Below are 20789 nucleotides of genomic sequence, written 5' to 3'. Positions count from 1 at the left end.
AACTTAAGACGGGCCTAACTTTAAGAATCTTTAAGATCTAGTCTACTATGTTATTTACAATTATAATTTTACTGTATTATTTTATAAATACATTACGATTTAGTTTATAAGTTCATTTATAATAAAATAAAAGTACTTCATAAAACTTGGAAATAAATTATTTATCGGGACGAATAATTTTCGAAAAGGGTGAAAAATGAGATTAAAGACGTTTCCTTGGAAATTAGAAAAGACGATAATTTATTTGATTTTTTACATTAGCGAACACTTTTCGATAATATGCACAATTCCTTATTCCTTAATTGGAAGCAGTTAAATTTTAAAAATAAAACTGATTTATTTACATTAAAGGCACTTTCACGTTACAAGTGGCACAGTTAAAAATACTCGACGATTTTTGTACAATAGGAATAGAAAGCGATCAAAAGTAAAAAATATTTGAAGCTCTCTGTGAAGAAAAGGCAGTTAGTGATTTCGTATTCGCATCAATTTTACACTAATCCAACATAAATCTTATGATTGATTTTAAGGTTTCTTAACATCTCTGAATGTAATTGACGGGTTCGTTTGAGGTACGATCATGGAACATTTCTTAACGCAAACGTGAAAATTGAAAACTTTTAGTAAACTATTCAGAGGATTTTTACCATTTTAAATTGATAAAATATCAAGTTTCACATTTGGGTCATAGTTAAATTCATCATTGATATGGTTAACAACACAGCCAGCAACATTCTGAAGTAATATTTGTATGCGAAGAGTAAAAAAGTACACCTAACTAATTATTACGTGAACACGGGTTAAAATTATTTATTGTTTTAATCACCTTAGTTACATTTATTGTTATACTCTGTTAAATATTTTGTCAGCATTAAAAAAGTTAATTTTTTTCTTTCAATAAATAAGAACTTTTTAATGAAACTGATTTTCTCCTATGCGCTTTACCCCAGCTTATGTTACAAAAAAAATATGACTAAAACGATCCCTTTTTGAATTTCAACTCCAAAAAATTATTCAAACGAATTCGACAGGCATGTACAAAAAATTTGGACAAACTTGTGGGACGGAGTTGCATTCAAGAAATGGCATGGGGTACGGGCGATTTTTTCTCGCAGTCTTCCCCTTTAAAATCTCCTAAGTTATCTATTAAAATAAAAAATAAACTAAACATACGCTTCAGACATTTTTATACATAAAGCCGATGTACAGATACTGATTTTTGGCAGCGATCATTGTCATAGATTATGCTTCGATTTTTAAATATTAGAAGCGTATAATTAACATTTTACAATATAAAAACTGTATCAAAATCACAATTTCTCTCTAAAAAAAAACAGCAATAACGAAAGAGTTTTCAACTTTGGAAAACTCGAGCAATTCCGTTGATATGCTGAGGTTTAATGACAGTGACTAAGATTCTCAGAAAGCGACCCACGTTCCAGAAATCAATTAAATATTGATAGGAAGCTTCAGATTGTTCGAAAGCGCAATCTACATCGTTCTCGAATTAGAATAATCGCAGAAAAAATATAATTTGCGGGAGCTTGCCCTTAATTTTGAGCACTTTTAATCAGCCTTTTTTTTGATCCGGGATTCGAGAGAGTGGCCGTGAGAATTTCGGGGCTGGAATTCGAGAGGCCGGTCTCGGAATCCCACTCGCTGCAATAGCTGGTCGCGCCGCGTTGTAATTCGTCGGAGGCCGTAATTTCAGCCTTGAATCCATATGGCTCTTTGCTTCATTAGACGGTGCCTAAAAATCCAATCATTAATTAATTTTTCATTGATATTAAAAAAAGTTCGACATCTTATAATTATAAATAATTATAAAATTAAGCAAAAGAAGAGATGCAAAAGTTGAAAGTGATTATTTTTAACGTCTTAGTTACCAGATACTAATTAAGCATACTTCTATTTTAAACGATATCTAGAATTGCTTAATTTTTAATGCTTTAGGTTTGTATTAATTTTTTTAAACTTCCGATTTGATATCGTATAATTTCCAAAGGTTTTAGAATGATTAAACTTTGAAGGTTTACAATTTAAAATTCTTCAATTTTAAGTGGTGAAAATGACAGTGAATTTTTTTATTGAGAAATTTCATTTTTCAGTTTAGAAAAATCTTTCCTATTACTTTAAATTTTTCAGGTTTTCAATTTGAAAAGTTTTAGACTGAACAATTCAAAATTAAGAGATTTAAGAAATACCCTTTTAAAATTCACGCTTTAAAAACTGAAAAATTTTAAAAAGACCTTGGAAATGAAACAGTTTAATTTGACCCCATTCAACTTACTTACAATGTTAAAAATAAAAATATTTCCTCTTCCAATTAAGAAAAAAATAAAAAAATGCCACCCTTTTTATCTTAAGGAAAAAGTGAAAATGACAGAAACCACCTCCTCCTCTCCTCACGTCCTCAAATTGAATAAAAATATTTTAAAAAATGTAATAAATAAAGAAATTCCTTTTTTCAATTCAGAAAAAAATTATAAACAAAAATATCCATTCTTACAACTCAGTGCAATTGTTAAAAATACAAAATGGCCCTATTCCAATTAAGAAATACATTGAAAACAATAATTACTTCAGTTCCAATTGAATACACATATTAAAGATAACAAATATCTCTCTTCCGATTCAGAAAAAATAAAGAGAATAACAAATTTATTGTTTAAATTTATTCTTTTTATCTAGATAAAAGTGCCTAAAATAAAGAATCTAATCCCCTTAGACTCTATGAAAATAATCATGGAAAGGTTAAAATTAAAAAATTTCATCTTCCAAATTCCCTATTTTTGAACTGAAGACAAATGTTAAAAATTTCCCTCTTCATAAGAAAAATGTTGAGAACAATGATTTTGCCTGGCTTGAACTCATTTAAAATATTAAACAAAATGTTTGAAAAAAACTGCCTTCAACATATTGCACGTTTGAAAGTTTAAATGTTTTAATTTAAATGAACTTGGGAAATATTGAGAGTATTCAAAATAATTCCAGATAAAACAAATCCAAAACTGTCTTTCCTTTCTTCGACCGTTTTAATTTTCAATACACTATCTTTTTCATATTTGTTGATTTTTTATTGTAATTTATTTCACCATAACTTGAAAAAAGCGCGTAATCATGAAAACGGTTTGTACTTTTCACGAAAATAAAGCCTACAGCCGATATTTCATCTATTTTCTTTAAAAAATGCATTTTTAAGATTTTAAGAATTCAGTATTTCTAATATTTAAAATTTTGCTATTATGGAATTTCAAATTGTTTATGCTTTTAATATTAGGTTAAAATCACAAAAACTTACCCGTGAGACTTTCGTTGTTAGTTTTTCGCTCTCTTTTGGTGACTTAAACTCTCGAGAATTGTTTTTAACAACATCTGAAAGATTAAAATATAGAAATGTCATATCTTTGCGGTACTTAAATTTAATTAGATTTAAGTATTATTATTACCGAGAGAATTTATATTTTCATTTGAACTGCTTGGGCTGAAAAATGGCGAACTCGATTTAAGATCGCTGTGTGGAGAAACGTTATTACTTTTTGAACATTCGATATTATTTTTCAGGATTGGTGAAGGCAAATCGTTTTCTGCCTGAACCCAAGTATTTTCGAGGATTTGTCTGTTTGGTTTTGGTGTCGATTCTGGCTTGAAACCTGTTGGAAAAGTTTTTTAATTTATAATTTATTAGAGGCTTGCACTGAGATTACAGAGATTATATTATCAATTAATTTTATACAAATATAAATATAAAACAATTTGATTTAAAATGGTCGATTTGGAATATTTAAACATTTTAAATAATTCAATTTTGCATTCCCAGTTCTTACGTGGTCACGAAGCAGTCGAATCAAATCCAAATAATAGCTTAATTTCAATGGGATAATTTAAAGATGAAAATTTTCAAAAATCATTGGGGTTCTTTTTGAAATATTAGATTTTAGTATGACCTAAAATTGATTTTTACTGCTTTTTTATATTAAATTCCACCCATATTTTAAGACAAAAATTGAAAACATCGATGGGCCCTGTTTTGAAAAATACTCGATTTTTGCGTTTAATTTGAAATGCAAAAGATTCTCTAAAAAGATGCAATAAATCTTGTTGAATATTTTGTGTTCCTTTTGTTTTTTTATCGAATATGTTTTTTCTACAAATCTACGAACATTTGAAGATAAAAATTAAAATAATCAATTGATTCACGGAAAATTGGGTGCAACCATAATACAATTTTTTGTTTAAGAATTTTTTTTGCAATTCAAATCACAAAATTAAATACAGAAATGTACTGGTTTAAAATTTTATAAATGCACATATTTAAATTTCATCTTAAAATATTCGCGGGATGTTCAAGATTTTAAATCAATGAATAAACGTTGTACGATATTAACTATACCTTCTCAGGGAAATTTTTGCATTTCAAATGATTTAAAAAAAAAATCTACGTTTTCCAAAAAGGGTCTGATGGATTCTTTTTATTGTTTTAAAATATTTATGGGACAACAGAGAACCATAACCGATTAAAAAATCGATTGAAAAAAGTTTATGAGCAACATTTACTGTTATTTACTGTATCGTTTTATTGAAATTTAAACATTCCAAAATAATTATATACAAAAGTCGACTTTTTCCCCAAAGGACTTCATCGGTTATTTCAATTTTTACCATCACACATTCGAAGGACGTTACAGAAACATAATAAATAAAAAATCAGGTTAAAAAAATTATTCAAAATGTACCATATCTGTTTAGGAAAATTTTTGCATTTTATATTAATTAAACAAAAATATGGACTTTTTCAAAAAGGACTGAATAGTTTATTTCAAGTTATACCTTTAAATATTCTTAGTATGTCAAGGAAATATAATAACAAGCCTCAGACTCATTTCAGAGATTGTAAATAGTGTCACAAATTAAAAAAAACAGTGGCAGTGTCATACCATTTTTTTGGTATTAACAATGAACCTGACTTTTATTTAAAATGTTATTCTTTAGCCTATAAATTGTAACGATTTCTATTTATTTATCGCAGTTTTAACAATATTTTACAGGTGAAACAATGTGAGAACAGTGATATGAGAAACAGGTCTGTTTCTCATTTTTCCACTTAAATTAAAACTGAATTAATAGAACCCTATCAAAAAATTGAACTTTTATTGATTCGAAGATAATTATTTTCAGTTGAAAAATCTACTATATATTACATTTTTTGTTTAGAATTTTTCTTTTTTTGTTCTTGTTAAAAATTGAATTATTTGATACAAAATTCAAAGATTGTCTAAAAAAACTGCATACTTCTTGGCTTGAAAAATCAATACGTTATTTGAATGTTTTTTTTCTTTCTTGACGAATTTTTTGTCCACTATTTTGTTGAACTATGTTTTTGAACAACTATCTTGTTAAAAATTATTCTGTTTCGATTAAAAATTAAACCTTTCATTGCAAATTCGACTGCTCTGTAGAAAATACGTAGTTTTAGCTTAAAGGTTCAACAATTTTATTGAAATTTTGGGTATTTTGTGGAAAATTGATGTATTTTGTTAAAAGATCGTCTTTTTGGTAAAAACTCAATTTTTATAGTTAAAAATGGACTATTTTGTTGAAAATTCACCATTTAGGTAGAATTCAACTGTTTTCTATTTTGAATTAAAATCTTTTTTTGATTGAAAAATCAACTGTTACATTTTTTTGGAAAATTCAAGTCCTTGGTTAGAAATTGAATTACTTTCTTCAAAGCTCAGTTTTTAATCGTTGTAAATAAACATTAATGTTGTTTATTCATATTCCCAAGGTGAAAATTCAACTATTTTATAAAAAATTTATCTTTATAGCTTGAAAATTAAGCAATTCTGTATGAAATTCAACTACTTGGTACAAAATTAAACTATTTTGTAGTTAGTTTTTTTAATTGAAAATTTACTCTCCCCAATGAAAATTTATCTGTTTCATTTTTGGTTAAAAATGTTTCCTTTTCGGTTGAAAAATTGAACTATTCAGCTAAACATATTAGATACGAAAAAAATAGAAACTAAAAATTAATCAAATAAAATTTGGACTAAAAACAAATTCATTGCTCAAAATATTTAGTTGAAAATTGATCTAATTTGTTCAAAATTCATCCTAGAAATAAAAAATTATTCCTAATTTAAAATTCCACTATTTGGTTAAAAATCGATTTGTTTTGTTGACAGCTTTGATTTTCCTGGCAGAAAATTAATCTGCGCTGTTGAAAATTCATCTTTTTGGTTGAAAATCTAACTATTTGTTTGAAAATTCAAATGTTTTGTTGAAAGCTCATATTTTTGGCTTGAAAATTCAACATTTTTTATGAATTTTTTTATTGACTAAGAAATCTTTGTTGGTTGAAAATTCGTCTTCTGACTTTAAAATACTGTCTTTAGCGTATTTTTTTTGGAAATAGTAGCATATAGTTTTATCGCTTTAAAATAGTGTTAAACAGTGTGAATGGTGAGGTGATTTCGAGGCCTATGGTAAATAAAAAAAATCCAGTGAAAACAAATTGTAGGTAACATTTATCATATTTTTTGTAGGAATTTTTGTTTGTTTGTCGTATTAATTAAATATTAAACTCGGCTTAAAAAAAGCTTCAACGATTATTTTCATTTTGATCTTGAAACGTTAGTGGAATATCGGGGAAATATAATCAACCGAAACATCCCATTGGCACTCAACTTTCATTCAGACTAGATTCAGTCGCATCGTGTCGTCTTATTTTCAACACATTAATTTGATATTAAAAATTTTTTTCATTATTAAAAATGTAAATTTAATTAAAAAGTTAAAAAATATATTATCTAAAATAAATGACGATTTTCAAAGTAAAGTGAGATGTAAAAAGAAGACCTACCATGAGGCATCATTTTATGCATTGCTTTCGAGTTTACCACTTCCGTTTGGTTCAGAATCGTCCTCGCAGTCGTCAAAATCGTATAAGAACTACGACTACTGTCTGAGCACACACTCGACCTATCATCCAAATCAGGAGCACTTTGAGTACTCTCAATGCTCTCCGTGGAACCTCCTGCATTTCCAATCTGCTCCGATGAATTCCTGATCGATCGCAAGAGCCGCTCAGAATCGCTTTTGTATTTTCCCAAGGAATACATTCTATCCATAGCTCTGGGAATATTTGGATGCGAACCTTTTGTATAAGCGAAACTTCCAGGCGCTTTTATTGTTCTAAGGGTGTTGGAAGTGGGAATGTTCGGATTAGATTTTTGCAAAAACTGTGGCAGCTTCGAAAAGTTTCTTGGGGCTGTTAGCTTTCTAGGTGGCGGTTTGTTGAATGTGGAATTCACAATTTTCTGGAAAAATATATTTGTTTAAATTAGAAATGTACAAAGAGACCATTCAAAAACTACGTCACGCTATTTTGAACACTTTTTCCACTACTCCCCTTCTTCCTCATAAATCATCACACGAAGCTTGAAGAGGGAAAATTGATAATTAAATAAAAAATTAAACCGAAAAGATTATTTTTCCATTTAGGGTAAAGTGCCTAATTCCGCCATCATCTGATTTTAGCCGGGAAGCGCTGCACCCCGTACACTATTGTCGTCACTTCTATCGCTTACGTTACAAATGCGTTTGCACCAAGTCTCGTGTCAATAGCTGCTTTTCCTGAAGTTACACGAGCTAACGCTTTTCGATCCGCCAAATTGTAAGAAACTCAGCTACTTTGAGGACTGGTTCCATTCAAAATTAAGTGATATTTTTTTAAGCGTCTACCCTCAAATATTCTTCATTACATCCACATCTTTGATGTGCAGTGGATTATCGGTTGAAAAATTTGAGGTTTTGTTTTTTATTTGTTTTTAAGAATGTTCGGAAATTGCTATTTCCCCCCATAAGGTATCCTAATTCCACCCCCGGGAGTGAATTTAGGAACCTAGAAGAACATTCAACGCGAGAAGTTATTTTTGCTCAATAAGCACCTATATCAATAATATAAATATAAATAATAATTTAAATATTGTCATAAAAAGTTTGCTTTAAAACCGAAAAAGCTCAAGTTCTTGTGCGATATTCGTTTGGAAATGTAGCACTTATTACCTTTTTTCACGTCATTCTTATTATTATTGAATAATGTATGTCGTGGGTGTATGCACTCTGCAAAATGAACGCTGATGGCAACATTTCCCACAGCTATTGTTTTATTTCTAACATTATTTATGAGAAAAAAGTGTGGGGGGAGGGTGGAATTAGGATTCAATTTTTGAAAATCGCGAAAATGATTTATTTGACACTTTTTTTTATTTTGGAGACGTAAAACGAAAAAAAATTATTCTGATTTTAAGAATTTGTTACCAACCCTTCGAAGTATAAATGCAAATTTTTTCGGAGGAAAACACTCGTTTATTCATAAATTGCAGCTGAAAAAGCTAAGGGAAATTTCAACAAATTAATTAACTTTAGACCAAACAGTTACCTTTACAACCAAATAGTTGAATTTTCAATCAAATGTTCACTTTTTCAAAGAAAAAATAATTAACTTCAGCCAGAAATAGTTGCACTTTTAACCAAATAGTCGGATTTTCAAACCAAAAAGACGATTTTTTAAGAAGAGAGTTGAATTTTTAACCAATAACTTTAATTTTCAATCAAAATGGACGAATTTTCAACAAAGCAGTTAAATTAACACAAACAAAATTAATTACCAACCAAGCAGTTGAATTTTGGAACAAAAAAGAATACTTTTTAACTAAAGAGTTGAAATGTGAAGCCCAAAAGTCAAAGTTTTTAGAAGACAGTCGAATTTTCAATCCGAAAAGACGAATCTTCAAAAAGGCATTTGAAATTCCAAAAAACAAGATTACTTCTTAACAAAATATTTGAATTGTCAACAAAATACTTGAATTTGTAATCACATTGTTATATTTCCCCCCAAAAAAGAAAAATTTTCAAAAAAACAGTTCAATTGTAATAACATAGTTAAATTTCCTACCTACAAAGATGCATTTTCAACCTAGTAATTGAATTTTCAAGTCAAAAAGACTGTTTTTTGAAAAGATTGCTGAAATTTCATATACAAAAAGAGAAACACTCAACCAATAATGGAATAGTTAAATTTTTAGTTAAAAAAATTAATTTCCTATAAAATATATCAATCTTCAGCTTTCAACTAAAATGACGAGTCTTCAACTGGAATAATTAAATTTTCAACTAAAAACAATCAAATTTTCAACCAAAAAAGGAATAGTTAAATTTTCAGCCAAAAAATTAAATTTTTAACAAACAAAAATTGACTTTTCAACAAAATATTTAAACAGTAGAAGTTTTAACCAACCAGGGAAAAAATCTAAAAAAAAGGGTTATTCCCATTTATATTGTCCATGTGTGATTTCAAATTCTGCCCCCCCCCCCCCCCCCCCCCCCCCCCCCCAACCACATAGGCAGTGTGATGTAGTTTTTGAATGGTCCCAAAACTGGAAATTCAAATTCATACAAGGGTAAAAAGTCCTTATAAAATCCATACCTGCTGTGGAGGTTTACAAAACGTCGTATTGACATTATCCTCTTCAGTTTCATGCTCCTCCTTCGAGAAAGTATTGTTAATCTTTTCTACGTTCTCATTCTTCAGAAAAGTTGTATTTACCATTTCCACTTCTTCGTTCTTTGAAAAAGTGGCATTAACATGTGCCACATCTTCAGTCTTCAAAAACGTAGAATTAACCGTTTCTCTCTCCTCCTTCTTTGAAGTTTTTCTGAAAGTCTGAAACCTTTTGTCACTTATTTCACACGAAAAATCTTGATACTTATCGACCTGCGACTGCGTAAATTTCTTCGATCCCTCTCTCGTGTAAGTCTTATAATAATCCAAAGGAGCAGCGAAAGTTTCTTTAGAATTCTCGTAGGTCATTGTCAAATCTCTCTGCTTAATTTTCTCCTGCGAAAAAGTTGAGTCCATCTTCCTCTCACTTCTTTCCACTTCCTCGAGCAATTCTTGTCTCAGATTGGAGGCATTTGTTTGTTTGTTGTTATTATTGATATTTCTGGTCGCATTCAAATGGAGTAATTTTGGCGATAGATTTTCGGTAACGTTTCCTTGGCAGGAGAGACGCTTCACGTTGAAAGTCATATCTGCATCGATTAGCGCATCCTCCATAGAATTTTCGTTCATTTGTATGGCGTTTAGACTCTCAAATGTATCATTTGATATTAGTCTTCCCTCTTCGGGAGTAGACGTATCGAACTTATGATGAGATAATTCATGTGGCAAAGATGGGAGTGTTTCACTGAAGTTGCAGGACCCGTTTGAGTGAAGAATCGGCGAGGCTTCGTTAGTTTTTTGCAATTCTTCGTAGTGAATAGGATTCACAGAATTTAACTGCAAAACAAATAATTTAAAAGAATTAAAGTTGAATGGTTTCAAATTGCGGGGTTGAAATTTGAAGGATTTTAAGTATACAATCATATATATTTCTAACACGTCATCACAATACATCTTTGGTTAAAAAGGTGATTTTTTCAAAAATAGGCGACAAAAAATATTCTGTGCTGTTAAAATCTGATTTTAAATATTTGCAATAGTCAATAAAAGCTTAGAAAATTAATTACTTTCTAAAAGGTTTAACTCAGTTACATTTTCTATAAAAAAGACGAATATTCAACAAATTAGTTGAATTTTCAACCAAATGACAAATCTTCAAGAAATAAATTAATTTTTAATGAAGAAATTCAACTTTCAACCAAGTATGTGGTTGTATTTTTAATAAAAATATGAATACTTCACAAAAAATTTAATAAATAGTTTATATTTTAATCAAGAAAAGTATTTAACTTCTAATCAAAATAGTTGAATTATGCACCACAAAAAATGATTTTTTAACAAAATACTTAAATTGTCAAACAAATTAATTCAATTTTCAACCTAAAAACATGAATTATTAATAAAAAAAAAGTGCAATAGTTGATCTTTCAGCCAAAAAAGATGAATTTTCATTTACAAGAAAAAATATAAAAACTATAAAGACGAATCTTCTACAAATAAAGATTTATCAGTCATGAAAAAAAATTTAATCTAAATTGTTGAACTTTCAAGCCAAAAGACGAGTTTTCCGTACAAAAATAAAATTTTTAGCAACAAAATAGTTTAACTTATACCCACGCACTTGAATTTTCAATTAAAACATCAATTTTCAACAAAACAGTTAAACTTCCAACCAAAATTTTCAACTAAATATGTGAATCTTCAACAAAGACATGATTTCTGAATTCTCGCTGGAAACACAGGCTAGGGCCAAATAAAATACGCCCCGCGGACCAAACACACAAAGACCCCCAAGTCAAGGCGTGAGCAACCGTGCCGAGGACTGAGTGGCACCAGGGTGTGGTGTCTCAAACGGTGCCTCTAGGATACCAGGTCACCTCCTAGAGTATATAGACCTTACCTTCGCATGCGGGGCTCTGCGTAGGTGGACCTTTACTTCCCTAGCTACTCGGGGGATTATTATGGCGAACATTATAGAGAAATTAAACCGAAGTGAAAGTGAGGAGCTGGATGACGAAGATGTGCCCATAACTATGGAGCAAATTTTTGAGGATGCTAGAAGGGGTGCCGCAGGTACCATTGAAAAGCTCAAGGAAGCACGTGATATTTTTGAGGAGTTAAGTGGAGTGTTAGACAGCATGAAGCGCTTCTGTGACCAGACGAGCAACATGTTTAATGTGATAAAACATGGTGTAGTGGAGGCGCAGAGCTTAACGGAGAAGGGCAGGCCTGCACTAATGTATGGCATAGATTTTCATGGACTTATTGATTGGGACTTGGACAAAATCGAAGGGGCAATAGAGAGAACCTGCACGCAAAGAAGCTCCACAAAGGACACCAGCCACAACGCGACACAGACTGAAGAAGCCGTAGAGACTCCCGCTACCCATCATGGGAAAAGAGACAGGGAGTTCTCCTTGAGCCCCGTTGAGGCTGGCTGTTCCAAGTCGGTAAGCAAGAAGCAGAGGGTGCAAAACGCTGCGGAGGTAGTGGCCTCGACCCCAAAGAAAGCGGAAATGGCAGCAGAACCTGCTGCCAGCAAGGCGCAGAGATCCTCAAGGGCCTCAAGCAGAAGGTGAGTCCTGACGCCCTTGGTGTAAAAATCAAGGGGGTTAGGGAGACCCGAAACGGAGAGGTCTTTGTGGAGTTAGGACATACCGGAAAGGGCAGAGCCGAACTGTCGGCAGCAATTAGAGATGCGTTTGGTGAGGGGGGTACCGTGCGTGAGCTCGTCCCTCGTGTGGAGGTCGAGGTTCTAGACCTCGACACAACAACAGTTGCGAAAGAAGTTGAAGAGGCCGTGAGAAGGCACTTCAAGGACATCGACGGCGGAGTGGTGAAGGACAGCCTCACGAAAAGACCCTTCAGAGGTAATCTGAGGGCTTTCGTGGAGTTAAGAGAAGATACAGCGGTGAGATTGTTACGCGCGGGGCACCTGAAGGTGGGATGGGTGTCCTGTTATGTGCAAAATGAAAAGGAGAAGATGCGGTGCTATCGCTGCCTAGGCTACGGCCACTGGCAGCTGGCTGTGAAGGCCCGGACCGAGCGGCAAGGAGGGTCATAGGGCTGCGGCGTGTGAAAACACACCGCAGTGCTACCTCTGCACCGCAAGGGAAGAAAAACCCCGGACACACCATCTTCCGGGGACGATGAGGTGCTTGGTGTTCAGGGAGGCAGCTTCGCTGAGGAAGTCTTCCCTTCATCCAAGCTAAAAGATAGTGCCCAAACAGGATGCTGGAAGCCGACGTGCCCGAAGTGCGGTACCCCCGTACTACTGAGGACGTTGAAAGCATCTGGTTTGGGCAAAGAGAAGAACAGGTGATTGCCAAGCAGGCAGATCAAGTAGGAAGCCGAAGCACGGCTTATTGGCCTTACACCCATGCTCCTGAAGTAATGCGAAAGCGGATTCCGGGAACATGGGTTGGCAGGAAAGGAGTTTGGTTTAGTGGGCAGGCGCCGTTTGGTGAGTCCCACACTCACATTCGTTCCTTGTGGACTACGTGCCCATTTGTGCATCTCACGTGTATATGCGTTACGTATATATGCGTGATGTGCACATATTGGGCTCATGGTCCCCAAAGATCGAATGTGCTAAGTGCATGAGCATTTCCCGTTTTACTCCTTTAACAAAAAAAAAAAAAAAACTACTAACATTACCATTAACATTCAATTACAATAATATTAAACTTGTAATATTTTTAAACCATATCTTTTATGAACAGAATAAAACAATTTCAAATTAAAATTAAAAAATTTTTAATTAATTTTTCTTCAGTTATTTTAATTTAGAGAAATTCCTTGACTTCTGCAAGATTTTTTTTTAATCCCTGACTTTTCCCTGATAAATCAAATTTTCCGACTTTTTAAAAATTGTTATTTGCTAGGTTGTTTCTCGTTCACCAGATTTCTTTGGCGCGTAAAGTTAAACTCAGATTAACTTTCTGTACAATTGCAGTGAGTTATTTGTTTAATTTGCCAATTTACAAAAGTTACGTACATAAATAAAGGACTCCGCTCCTTAAAAAAATCTCTCGTCCCCTCCTCCTTGAGCGGTTAATAATTAAAGTAAGGTCCCTTATAGAAATACCAAAAGCGCACTTTTCTAATACAGGTGTCATAAAAAATATCGTGTACGTCATGCGAGAGATACAATTTTAATCGTGGAAATCGCTCTTCTCTCTCCCATGTCGCTTAATATATTTACTAGAGTGCTCCAAAAATACATTGCAACATTTCTTTTTCACTCTGGAGGGCAAGACCCCCGCCCCTCAAGGTTCCATGTCCAGTGAAAGAAAATCCATAACTTTCTGGGCCCTTCAAAATCCCATTTAATTAACATGGGGTAATTTTGAATTTTTGAAAAATTGAACTCATGTTCCAGAGTTTCATCGAAACGTACCAAACTTTTAAGGGATTGCAGATGAGTGCCTACGAAATAAAACCATACTAATAACTTTCATTTCCAACCCACCCTCACCCTCCTCGCAGCGCTCCAAATATGACCCAATAATAAAAACTATATTTTTACGTATTATTGTTATTTTTTTAGCAATTTCCAACGTCTTTTTTATACAAATAATTACTAATGGAAAATTTGAATATTTATCATGATTCTTTAAACAATTTTTTATTGTTTAAACAAATTTAAATTATTTAAACAATTATTTATTCCCAAAAGATGTAAAAAATAATCGTATTTTCTGATTGAAATGCAATTTGTTATCATTGTACGAATAGCACACTTGTAGAATAATCACATAATTTTGATTCTTTTTAAATAATTTTTAACAAGTTTCTATTTGTTTAAACAATTTTTACTTGCTCCAGCAGTTCTTTTTCGACAACTACAAAAAATGAAATAAAATAGAACACATACAATTATTTTTCTGACTGTATAGTGTATAAAAAGAATATATGTACCATTTTTCAATTGTTTAAACAAATATAATTTGTTTGAACAATTATTTTTACAAAATATAAGCAAACATAATTAATTGCATAAAGAATCACATAAAGCTTAAAGCAGGATTTACTACTCCTCAAAATCATTCAATATTATGTTTCCCTCAGAAAACACGATTTTAAAAGTATTTTTGGAAAAGTAATTATTTAAACAAATTATATTTGTTTAAACTATTGAAAAGTTGTTGATGTATTCTTTCTATACAATATACATTCAGAAACATAATTGTACGTGCTCTATTTTATTTCATTTTTTAGTTATCGAAAAAAAACTGCTTAATCATATAAATATTGTTTAAACAAATAGAAATTTATTAAATATTAAAGAAATGTATCCGAATTATGTAATTATTAAACAAAACGTATATGATACTAATTTGAAAATAAAGTTGATATCTCTGACTCAATTTTTAAGAAATTTTCGAAATAGACATTAAATAATTGTTTAAATAATTACATAATGTTTATGTAGAAAAATTTATTACTCCAAAAAATGACAAACAATTACGTTTCAATCAGAAAATACGATCAACTTTTACATTTTTTTGGAATAAATAATTGTTTAAATAATGTACATTTGCTTAAGCAATTGAAAATGGTTTAAGGCAGTATTCTACTTTGAAACGCTCAAAAAGAAAGTTATTACTGTGAAATTTTTCTGAGATTATTGATAATGATATCGATTTGAGGTTTGTTAAGCCTAAAAAATACACTCTTGAAATGCATTAAAAAAAATTTTTTAATTTATTTTATGTACTTTTTATACATGAAAGCGGCAGTCAAAGTCAACTCCTCAAAAAGTAGGTAGGTCTGCGCTGTTGTAAAAATCTCGAGAACAGGCGGTCGGAAACAAAAAAATTAAACAGTTTTAGATTCAATATGACTCCAGTAACTTGCTGAACTAGGATTTCTTCTATACATGCAAAAATAACAAAATGGCGAAGGAAACCAAACAAAAAACGAAATAAGTGGGTTTATTTTCATCGTTTTTTGTAAAAAAGTTTAGTAAAAATTAATTTTTTTAAATAATTCTAGTTCAGCCGGTTTCTGAAGTCATACTAAATCTACAACTGGTTAATTTTTTGTTTCGGACCACCCATTCTCGAGATTTTTACAATAGCGCGGACCTACATACTTTTTGAGGAGTTGACTTTGGCTGAAGTTTTTATATGTCAAAAGTGCATAAAATAAATCAAAATTTTTTTTAATGTATTTCAAGAGTGTGTGTATTAAGCCTAACAAACTCTGCAGCGATATTATCAATAACTTCAGAAAAATTTGACAAAAATAACTTTTTTTTCGAGCGTTTCAAAATACAATACTGTCTTAGTCATGGGAAATATTCAAATTTCCCATTAGTAATTATTTATATAAAAAAGACGTTGGAAATTTCTAAGAAGTAACAATAATACATAAAAATGTAGTTTTTAAAATTTTTTGGGTCATATTTGGGGTGCTGCGGGAAGGGTGGGGGTAGGTTAAAAAAAAGTTATTCGTATGGTTTTATTTCGTAGAAACTCCTCTTCAATGCCTAAAAAGTTTGGCACGTTTCGATGAAACTCTGGAAAATGAGTTCAATTTTTTCGAAAATTCAACATTTCCGCATGTTAATTAAATGGGATTTTTAAGTGCGCGGTGACACATGTTAATATTCGAATTTCGAAAAAAAGCGGATTTCCTTTCTCCGAAAATAGAAACTTTTTTCGGGGGGGGGGGGTCTTGCCCTGTAGCTCGAAAAGCGTTTTTGGACCACCCTAATATTTAAACTTCAAAAGTCATTACCTGAATTCCTAAGTTTTCCTCTAAATGATCTTCATTAACATAAGTCCTTTCAAAAGGACTAAGGCAAATCTCGGTCTGATTAAAAGGACTGTTAACTTTAGTTTGATCCAAAGTGCGAGTGAGATTATTTTCCAGACTCTCCTCGTCTTTGGAGCAAATTTCTCTGAAACTATTAATGTTTAACGACTCCTGGAACATACTCGTCTGCATCATGGACTCAGTCAGGATACCGGAGTCTGTTTCACAAAGGGTGTCGTTTTTCCTTGACTCATCTGCAGTCGAGATGAGGGAAGAATACAACAGTGATGGCTGAGACTCGTTCATTAAGCAGTCGGCGAATTCTGGCTCCGTCAGGTTGATGAAGGAGTCGATGCCTTTAGACTGCGAAAGGTCTAGGAATGCCTCGAGACTCGCGCGATTCAATGAACTTGGCTGGCCTTCTCCCATGAGTCCAGAAAGGGAGGCAACTCTTGGTCGGAGCATCGATGGAATTTCTTGGGATCTGCTCGTTGTCGCTTCGTCCATTCGAAACTGGAAGGTGAATTAAAATCATTTGTTTATTTAATTTCTCCCAGGCACATGAAGATTCTAATTATCAAATAATAATGCAAAAATTCAAATTCATTTCTTTGTGAATTCGAAAGCAAGAATTCGGTATTTCCGGAACTTGAAGTTTCGAAAGAAATTTGTGATTGAATTGTATTTGAGAAGTCGTACAATTACGAGGTCATATTTTTAATAATATAGTAAGTTGTATGAAATATTTATCATTAGCCTAGGATTTTTAATGATTAATATGTTTTAGTATCTCACTTGTCCAGGAATTTTTAACGTTTCGATTGAATTTTTGACTGGTGATGATAGCGATTCCATTATTGCATCGAAACTCAATCGGTTCGACCGCCGTTTTGCTCGGGTAAAGGTTCTTGTATCTATAGACTTTTTAAGATCTTGAACGATAAGAAAAAATTAATTGAATACATTAGAAGCTGAAGATTAATAATTAAAAGCATAGAAAATTAATTCTTTTAATTCTTAAAGCTTTGAAAAATAAAAAAAATAAAATTTTAATTACACAAAATAGTTAAGTACAAATTACTAAACTTTTTTCTTTCGAATTTCTACTATTGAAATTAAATATATATTATAAATTATTTCTTTTGAAATAAATAGTAGTCTCTTACTATTTGGGTGTTCTTGAGGCTCCGAAACGGGATCTGATTTCAGCCAGGTGTACAAATCATGAACTCTCGATTCAGAGGAACATTGATTGGAGTCATACAACCTGATAAACAATTAATTTATCAAATAAATTTCCACATCAAAGTAAAATTTTAATACTTGATCATTATTCCATAAACAATTTACATGCAGTGGCAACAAAAAGTTGGAAAAATTGAAATATTATTGTTAGTAAGAAGACTATTTTTGTAAAATATGTGAAACATATAATCATGTAAGTTTCTATACAGACAAAATGTTTTCAAATTTATCCAACTTTTTTATTACAACTTCAAGTTCTTGCAATTCGACAAGAAATTTTTTACAATTTATACTTGTAAGCTGTTGTGATACGGGAAAAAAGCTTCAAAATGAGCCCAAAACATTGAAAAATGTTGACTATTTCGGAAGTTATTGAAAATTTAAGAAAACATTGAAATTTACACTATTTTGCAATATCTACTTAAAAACTAGACAAATTGGCTTCACCCTGGGTTTATTTTAAACAGAATTTCGAAAACAATCAAACTTTTAAAGAGACATTTTTTTACCTCCAGTATAATTAAAATTAAGAGAATTTATTCGGTCATGACAAAAAGAGGTGGCCGAAAACTTTTGCAAGCCACTGTATAATCAGCTATAATATTTCGTGAATAAATGAATTAATTATAAATAAAACTACTAGAAACTTAAAAAAAATTGATTTGCAAGGCATTTATTTAAAACTGAAATCGTTATTCTTTAAACCTGACGAGAAAAAAATCTCACTGAAGATAATTCAATTGACTCTCATCGGCAGGAGGTCGTCAAATGACTTAGGAGCTTTTAAGTCCAATTAGAAATACAGTCAACTCTAAAAGTTCCCTTATGTCATACGATCATTTTGAGACATCAAAAGCAAATTACTTTTTTGCTGACATTGAAGTCACTAAGGTATTAAAAATATTGTATTTTATTACTGTAATTAATAATCCATGGTGGCCGCTTTATTCATGGAACTACTACAGATTAAAGCACTCCAATTGGAATTCTTTGAATTTTAAACTTTTAAAATCGAAGTTTATACATTTTTTAATTCAAATGCTCATTAAGTTACACGTATATAAAATAGAAGCTTTCAACACTTTTCAATTGAACAACTTAGTGATATGCTAATATCACTCTCTCGTCATATCAATTTCCAGTGTTGATTGCAACCACATTTTGAACCTGCTTTGCAAGATATCTATCACACCCTCTTTTTCTAAACACTATCAAAATTTACAAAGAATTGAGGTTTTTATTCGCTATTGGCAAAAAATGATAGCATTAAAATTGGTTAAATAAATTATTTCAAAATCTAAAGGTGATAAATACAATATATTTATGGTAAATAAAATCTTCAAAAGCGACATATTTATCAAGAATATCGTGTTAAAATAGTTTTAATTTTTTTAATTAAATTATTTTTGGTACATATCTATTAGTTTTAGAAAAAAAAATTGGATGGAGATTTTTTATCCTACAAATTCAAAAAGAATTACCGCTTTTATTCGCGATTGGCAACAAAAATGATACTATAAACATTTGATAAATAGTTTACTTGAAAATCTGAAGGCATTATATACTATTTACTTAGAGAAAATAAAAACTTCACAAAACGACCACCTTTGAAGAATGCTACTACACTTTAAAGCTTTTAAATTCTCTGTTTTTTACAAAACTCGAAATAAAAAATTCTAATAAATTCTAATAATAAAAATACTAATTAAAATAAATTGCTTTTGGGTTTTTTTACGCAATGTCTATGATTATGGAATTTTCTATAACTCTCTTTCTAGCTCGCTCAGGGTTAACGGTACGGATGATTCCGTAAACATAGACAGTACCTTCTTTTTATATAATATTAATTATAAATGATATCATGTAAAGATTTTATTAGGCTTAATAAGTTTGTTCAAAATTAGGTCAGATACAAGAAAAAAAAGTTTTTTCATAGAAAAGTTTGTTTATAAAGACGCTTTACATTTCTTCAAAGATATAATTTTAAAATAAATTTACATTATAAATACTAGTGTATTTCTTATATCTTGAATTTTTTAATTTTACTGTTTTTTCAGTACATCTACTATTTTTAGAGAAAAAAAACATATGGAAATTATTAATCTAGTCGGTAACAATCAATCAAAATTTACTTGAAAATAAAAAAAGTCACTGTCTTTATTCGAAAATAAAAAAATCTGCAAAAAATGACCCCCTCTAAGAAATGTTACCATTCAAGGCCTTTATCTTTGATTTTTGTTACAGAATTCGAAATGAAATATTGTAATCCAATATAAAAATAAAAATAGAAATACTCATTCAAATTTTGAAATCGGTGAAATTACTGCCAAAATAAAAGGTTACGTTACATGTTTAAAATCTAAAAAAGAGAGGTTAAGATTATATTTAGTACAAGATTTTGGACTTTATGGAATATAAAAATGAAGGACTCAAAAGACAGGGAAAATGATACATGCTCCGAAATTCCAAAACAGCCTGATGACAAAGGTAATTGACAGATAGGTAGAAAGAGGAAACTTACCACCTATCATTATCCTCAAGATCCATGGCATCAACGTCAATAATTTCATCTTCGTCGATTGGTTCAACTTCTTCCGCACCCTCCAACATTCCAATATCCGCTTCCAGCTCTGACATATTCTTCTTTGAAACTGTCAGGTTAAAAATATACACAAAGCGACATTTTACCGTTAAAAATCCAACCCAGCGATCTCCACCATTTCAACACAAGTTTCGCAAATTTTTCTACCTACAAATATTCCTTTTTATAGAAGCAGAATATTCGCATTTTCTTGGTTCAATTCAAGAGACACTGCACTTCGGAGAAAAACGAGGAACATTTTATAAATACCACTTTTTTACACGCACCATCGAGCTTGGCAGAAAACTTTAATGGAATGCGAAGTGAAGAAAATAAAAAAGTTTTTGCAAGTGTTGCCCTCTAGAAATTTGGCGGGAAGTTTAAATTTCTTAAATACCTAATTCCATATAAACTATAAACATAGGTTTTGAGCACTTGGGTTTTAACACTTTCTAGATTCAAGTAAATGACTTTAAATACTTACAATCATTGAAGCATAACAGAAATTAATATATTGAATACTTTTAAAATTATGTTTGGATAATTGCTTGGTTTTAGATATATTTTTGAATTAAGCCCAGGGTTGGGATAATATCTTTGGCTAACTGCACTTTGTTAAAAGCCGAGAGGAAAACAATCATCGGCATATATAAATGGACCGGTAACGCTTTGGGGAGAACTGAAATGGGCTCT

General features: G+C 31.2%; 1 protein-coding gene across 2 annotated transcripts; it reads right to left on the bottom strand.

Annotated features, from left to right (window-relative positions):
- Positions 1-220: 220 nt before the first annotated feature.
- On the bottom strand, positions 221-20434 carry LOC117172529. 2 transcript variants are annotated; one of them, XM_033360556.1, is made up of 10 exons: positions 20265-20434; positions 20037-20166; positions 17437-17537; positions 17066-17202; positions 16253-16783; positions 9494-10345; positions 6866-7322; positions 3450-3653; positions 3302-3375; positions 221-1750 (listed from the first exon to the last, which is right to left on the bottom strand). In XM_033360556.1, the coding sequence occupies exons 2-10, from the start codon at positions 20150-20152 to the stop codon at positions 1571-1573; spliced, it is 2652 nt and encodes an 883-aa protein (XP_033216447.1). In that variant the 5' UTR covers positions 20153-20166; positions 20265-20434; the 3' UTR covers positions 221-1570. The 2 variants fall into 2 exon arrangements, with proteins under 2 accessions (XP_033216447.1, XP_033216446.1); XM_033360555.1 differs by having other exon boundaries at positions 20037-20433.
- Positions 20435-20789: the final 355 nt, after the last annotated feature.

This window comes from Belonocnema kinseyi, chromosome 5 (assembly GCF_010883055.1).
Source record: "Belonocnema kinseyi isolate 2016_QV_RU_SX_M_011 chromosome 5, B_treatae_v1, whole genome shotgun sequence".
NCBI lineage: Eukaryota > Metazoa > Arthropoda > Insecta > Hymenoptera > Cynipidae > Belonocnema > Belonocnema kinseyi.
This window is presented reverse-complemented; position numbering and strand designations above follow the sequence as displayed.

Coding starts and splice junctions, on each gene's coding strand:
- LOC117172529 (XM_033360556.1), bottom strand. CDS start 20,152: ATGTCAGAGCTGGAAGCGGATATTGGAATGTTGGAGGGTGCGGAAGAA. Junction 16,784..17,065: donor CGTTAAAAATTCCTGGACAA/GTGAGATACTAA, acceptor TTCACCTTCCAG/TTTCGAATGGACGAAGCGAC. Junction 10,346..16,252: donor AGGAAAACTTAGGAATTCAG/GTAATGACTTTT, acceptor TTTGTTTTGCAG/TTAAATTCTGTGAATCCTAT.